At 43.8% G+C, this 4650-nt stretch overlaps 1 protein-coding gene across 1 annotated transcript; it reads right to left on the bottom strand.

Annotated features, from left to right (window-relative positions):
• Positions 1 to 506: 506 nt before the first annotated feature.
• On the bottom strand, positions 507 to 4176 carry LOC124653685 (zinc finger CCCH domain-containing protein 59-like). Its single transcript, XM_047192755.1, has 10 exons — positions 4084 to 4176; positions 3733 to 4012; positions 3402 to 3525; positions 3157 to 3276; positions 2865 to 2982; positions 2174 to 2592; positions 1765 to 2065; positions 1531 to 1627; positions 863 to 1008; positions 507 to 654 (listed from the first exon to the last, which is right to left on the bottom strand). The coding sequence occupies exons 1-10, from the start codon at positions 4174 to 4176 to the stop codon at positions 526 to 528; spliced, it is 1827 nt and encodes a 608-aa protein (XP_047048711.1). The 3' UTR covers positions 507 to 525.
• Positions 4177 to 4650: the final 474 nt, after the last annotated feature.

Here is a 4650-nt window from a genome sequence, read left to right on the forward strand (position 1 = left end):
GCCAAACAAAGCATGAAGGTGCTAGATTTGACGGGCTCCTTGTCCCTGCTGTCTGAGATATTTTATACTCCTTTCGATCCACATTAACTTTTTCTCTAATATAGATGTATCTAGACATATTTTAGTAATTTATACTAGTGACAAGTAATATGAATCAGATGGATGGTGCTATAACCTGAGCTATGTTAGACGTAAGAAAAAGTAGTATTAAACAGTATGCCGTGATAGGTTCGTTCAATCAGTCGCCAATTGCCTAGTTACATCATCAATGAAAATTCCTGGTCCAGATCTCGTTTCTTATAAATGGCCAACCTACGTGCTCATACCGTTAAGCTACAAATGCAAATCTGCAGTAAATTCTGGATAAGCTACAACTTAGTATTGCCTCATAGCCTGGCTCACTCGTTGGGAACACGCAAGGTCTTGTCTTTGTGGTTATGCCAATACTTCATGAACACCAGGCATACAGCCATCTCGACCTTTGCAAGCATCAACCTTTGAGCAATCGGTGGCTTGAGCATGCTGTCATTCAGCAGGATCAAACTCGCGGAACCCTTGTTTAAAATCATCCACCATCTTAATTTCTTCTTCCTTGGAGAGCTTACAGTTCCTCCAGTCCGCACGATCTGCCATGCTTAGCAATCCCGCCAATACCTGTGGAAATAGCAAGGAAAGATTCAGCTGTAGCTAGCTGTACTATCGCCCAGGTGCATTGGTCAAATAGCCTTGTACGCGAAGACTGTCTTGAGATTAACCAAGTTAGGTTGCTGAGGTACCACTATTCACTATGGTATTTTCTTGGACTGTTTGAGTAGGTTATCTTCTGAAACTAAAAACGAACAAAAGTTCATCTCTGACGTACCTCACGTCCAAACTGGGCAGGGAACTTCTCACGGCTGCCAAGCATATGCAAGAGTAGTGTACCATCTGGGAGCTCAACATAAAACAAGCCTGATTTGCTGTCATACTGCGACCTTAACAGTTCTCTACCTTGATTAGCATCACCGTCTGCCAACAGTCAAACAAAAAAGGAGCTTAGCACAAATAAAATACATGCATAATGTTTTTTCGTTAAAAAAAGGGGGATGCAGCTATTTACTGGTGATCAGAGTCAATTAATGACTTAACACTTTATAACAAAAATGAGCTTAGCACAAAGCCATTCAATCAATATAATCCATTTGCAGAAGACAATGATTTGCATCCATTAGTTTCAGTCAACTAGTTATTTTAAGAAATAAATAGCATTGAAGGTTTGAAACATGACTTGGCATGCTTCAGCAGCAACATATGTTTAAAATATGAAGAGTTCATCAAAGAAGCAACATCATATGTCAAGTAACATTGGCATCGTAATAAGCATTAAGCAAATACTGCACAACAGGATCATTGATGTGTAAAGAGCAATACATTTTTGAAAGTTGAAAACAGTGACTTGTAGATAACCAGGACCTTGCATGCATGCACAGACTTGTGCGGTTGTATCTTTCTTTTCATTAGCCAGCCATAGAAAAATTACGTAATGCTCACCTGGGTTCACCACCGACAATTCAAATCCAAGTCTTTTAGCTGCTAAATGAAATATCTTCTCAACACTAGCTGCCTTTGACAACGGTACAGGAACAGCCTGCACAAAGCATTTGGTGGATTACCATCCAGTGTAACATAAATTCAAGTGTCTGAACAGATAAAAGGGCCTCCGGACATTAAGTCTTCGCATCAATGAGAGATGGAGCAATCATAGTAGACAAAAGGTATAATTACCTGAAGGTTTGCATGGCGAGACTGCTGTGAAACCCACTCAAAGTATACTGCTGCTTTTCCTTGTTTCTCAAAGTACTTACCCAGAGCATTCTTATATCTCCTGAGCTCTGCCTCTGGTTCTGCAGGCATTGTAATTGTAGTAGGGAAGTGCTCAACAGGTATCACAAGAACATGCTCCGGAACAAGTGGTCCCTTCGCAAGCGCACAGTAGTAACCATCTCCAATACTAATAACAAGATGTGACTCAACATCTGGACTTGACAAACAGAACCAGCAACTGCTCTCAACAGGTCTTCGGTCACTGTAGTCAACAAATATATAGGATGAGTTCCACAACTGAATTATGTATACTAATAATGCACATGAGAGAGAGAGAGAGGAAGAGAGAGATTTGGAGAACTTCTCTCACCTACGGGGTTTTGCATCCCTAACAGCAGCCTCCTCAGTAAGGCTGTGAGCAAACCTGCATTCAGGGCCCTTCCCACATTTCCCCTTGTTTAGGAAGTCAAAACAGACATTTCTCTGACAGTGCTCCCTGGCTTCTTCATCATGCTTAAAGTTGCAGTTACTCCCTCGAGAACAAGACCCTGAGGATGTAAATTTGAAACACAATAGACTCCCATCATTTTGTCCTTGCCTTTGCCGCTTAACATCATAACGCCAATATTGCAAATCAGTGCTTTCAGCGGGACGCTTTGCAGTGTCTTCAACAGGAACAGATTTTGCGGGAGCGACATATGGTGATAAAGTAGCATTTGGAGGTCTCGCGTGAATATCAGCACTGGACATGGTGGATGCTGGAGTAGGAGAAATCGCATGAATAAATTTCTGAAAAGTATATGCAATAAGGAGTAGCCAATTAATGACTTAATAGTTTATAGCATTAAATCAATGAAGCAGAAAATTTATTTGGCAAGACATTAGCATAAGCTGTAACTCAAGATATAGGCTGACAAATGAATGGATCTTAGTTTTGCAATTTGCATAACAAGAAACAGTAAGTCTCAAAGGGTGGAGCACAATATATGGGAAAAAATTGGCAATGAATTCAAAATATACACAAAAGGGTATTTTAGGGCGGGTGACTTCGATAAATATACCTGCTTCTCTTTGTTTCCCACATTAGCAAGTCCAATAAAACGTGTAACATGGAGAGAGGAATCATTCACATAAGGTTCCCTTGAATAAAATACACCTTTAGTACCTGCAATGTGGTATCTGCCAGGACAGGAAGCTTGTCACAAATTTGGCACAATTTCATGTTATCATTTCCAATAAAAACTAGAAGCCAGCAATCGGCTAGGATTGCATCACATAATCTCATTGTATCACATATACTTCAAGGATGCTAATCTGAACAATTAAACGACTATAAGAGCCTTGAAACCAAACCTTGGCTTAATCTCAGTAACCAGTTCGGCAACAATAGGATCACAGCCCTGAGGTTCCAATACCTGAGGAGGCACTTTAGAAGTATCGGCTCCATTCACCACTCCAGCTGGCCACTCGTTAGTGCCATCTAATTTCGTCAAGGGGGCCAACTACGCATGTTTGATACTTTCAAAGTCAATGATATATAAACTCGGTATTAACGCTCGTAGATATTCAAAAGAATGATAAAATGAACCAAAGGATATGTCAAGAACAAATCGACAATTCCTGGCTCTTCGGCAAGAGCCCGCAGGGCATCGACGTCATCCTGGCTGTAGCAGCCAGGCCCTCCCAGCCCTCTCTTTCCTGACAGGTAAGCCACAGATAATCCTACAAACAGAAGGGGAAAGCAATCAATGGAATGTTAATGATCTCACTGTCAGTACTTCAAACCAAAAAAGAAAAATCTCAGTGCCGGGTATAGCGTGAAATGATGTACCAGCTACAAAATGTAGCAAACGAACATGCTCTTGGTAAACTAATCTATTGATTGATAACTCGGTTAACCAAACAAATTAGGGAGAGAGAGGGAGAGACCGTGGAGACTGAAGAGGGCGCTGCCCCTTAGCCAGAACAGGTTGGGGCATATCTGGATGCCGCCAGGCGCGAATCCTCTGTGGTCAGCGGCGGCCTTGGAGAGGAGGCGCGGCGCCGTGGGGCCGTAGTCGCCGGTGAAGTAGGTCGGGATGGGCACGGCGGCTCGCCCCTCCAGGTAGTCCGCGAAGTCCCCCGGCGGGCTGTCCTCCTCGCCGACCTCGGGCGAGAAGAACTGCCCGACGCAGAGCAGCGCGTTGAAGGGCCCCGTCGACTGGTTCACCTGGCGCGCAGAGACAGAAGAATGAGAGGACGAAACAAGCGAGAGGACGATGGTAGGGGAGCGGGTGATACCGATTTGACGCGCTTGAAAAGCTGATGCAGGCGGCCGTGGGCGTCGCCGGCGAGGAGGATCCGCGGCGGCGCCGGTGGCGGGGCGGCGGCCATGAGGGGTCTGGGTTTTTTCCTCTCTGGGGAGGGCGACAATGGGCTTGGGAGAGAGTTGTCGATCTCGGACCACGTAGTACACTAGGCCTGGGCCTATCTAGGCCCGTTACTTTTCAGCTTACCTTGGACAAGTCTCTCGTGTGGCCTGGCCCGGTCCGGAACTACTGTACGTGGCTGCTCTCCATTCGGTTTCTGAAAATCACGGTTTCGAGTTTTCTTTTAATTTTTGCTTATTCAAGTAAGAAGACATCTGAAGTTTTCAACAAAAGTACTCCTTCCGAATTCATATAACTTGCCTTGTATGAATGTACCTAGAACTAAAATATATCTAGATACATCTATATTAGTTGCAACTAATATGAATCGGAGGGGTAGTGTTTTCAGTAGTTTATGTTAGGGTTTTCGTAGCCGTCTTCTTGTTGGTTTCCCTTCAATGGAGATTGGTATCGTCTGCAATTTCGTTCCACGACGAGA

The sequence above is a fragment of the Lolium rigidum genome, chromosome 5 (genome assembly GCF_022539505.1).
Source record: "Lolium rigidum isolate FL_2022 chromosome 5, APGP_CSIRO_Lrig_0.1, whole genome shotgun sequence".
Classification (NCBI taxonomy): Eukaryota; Viridiplantae; Streptophyta; class Magnoliopsida; order Poales; family Poaceae; genus Lolium; species Lolium rigidum.

Excerpts from the sequence above, each read along its gene's own strand:
- LOC124653685 (XM_047192755.1), bottom strand. The coding sequence starts at position 4,176 with ATGGCCGCCGCCCCGCCACCGGCGCCGCCGCGGATCCTCCTCGCCGGC. Across the intron at positions 2,593-2,864 it reads TGGGAAACAAAGAGAAGCAG|AAATTTATTCATGCGATTTC; the intron begins GTATATTTATCG and ends TATACTTTTCAG. Across the intron at positions 655-862 it reads CTGCCCAGTTTGGACGTGAG|GTATTGGCGGGATTGCTAAG; the intron begins GTACGTCAGAGA and ends CTATTTCCACAG.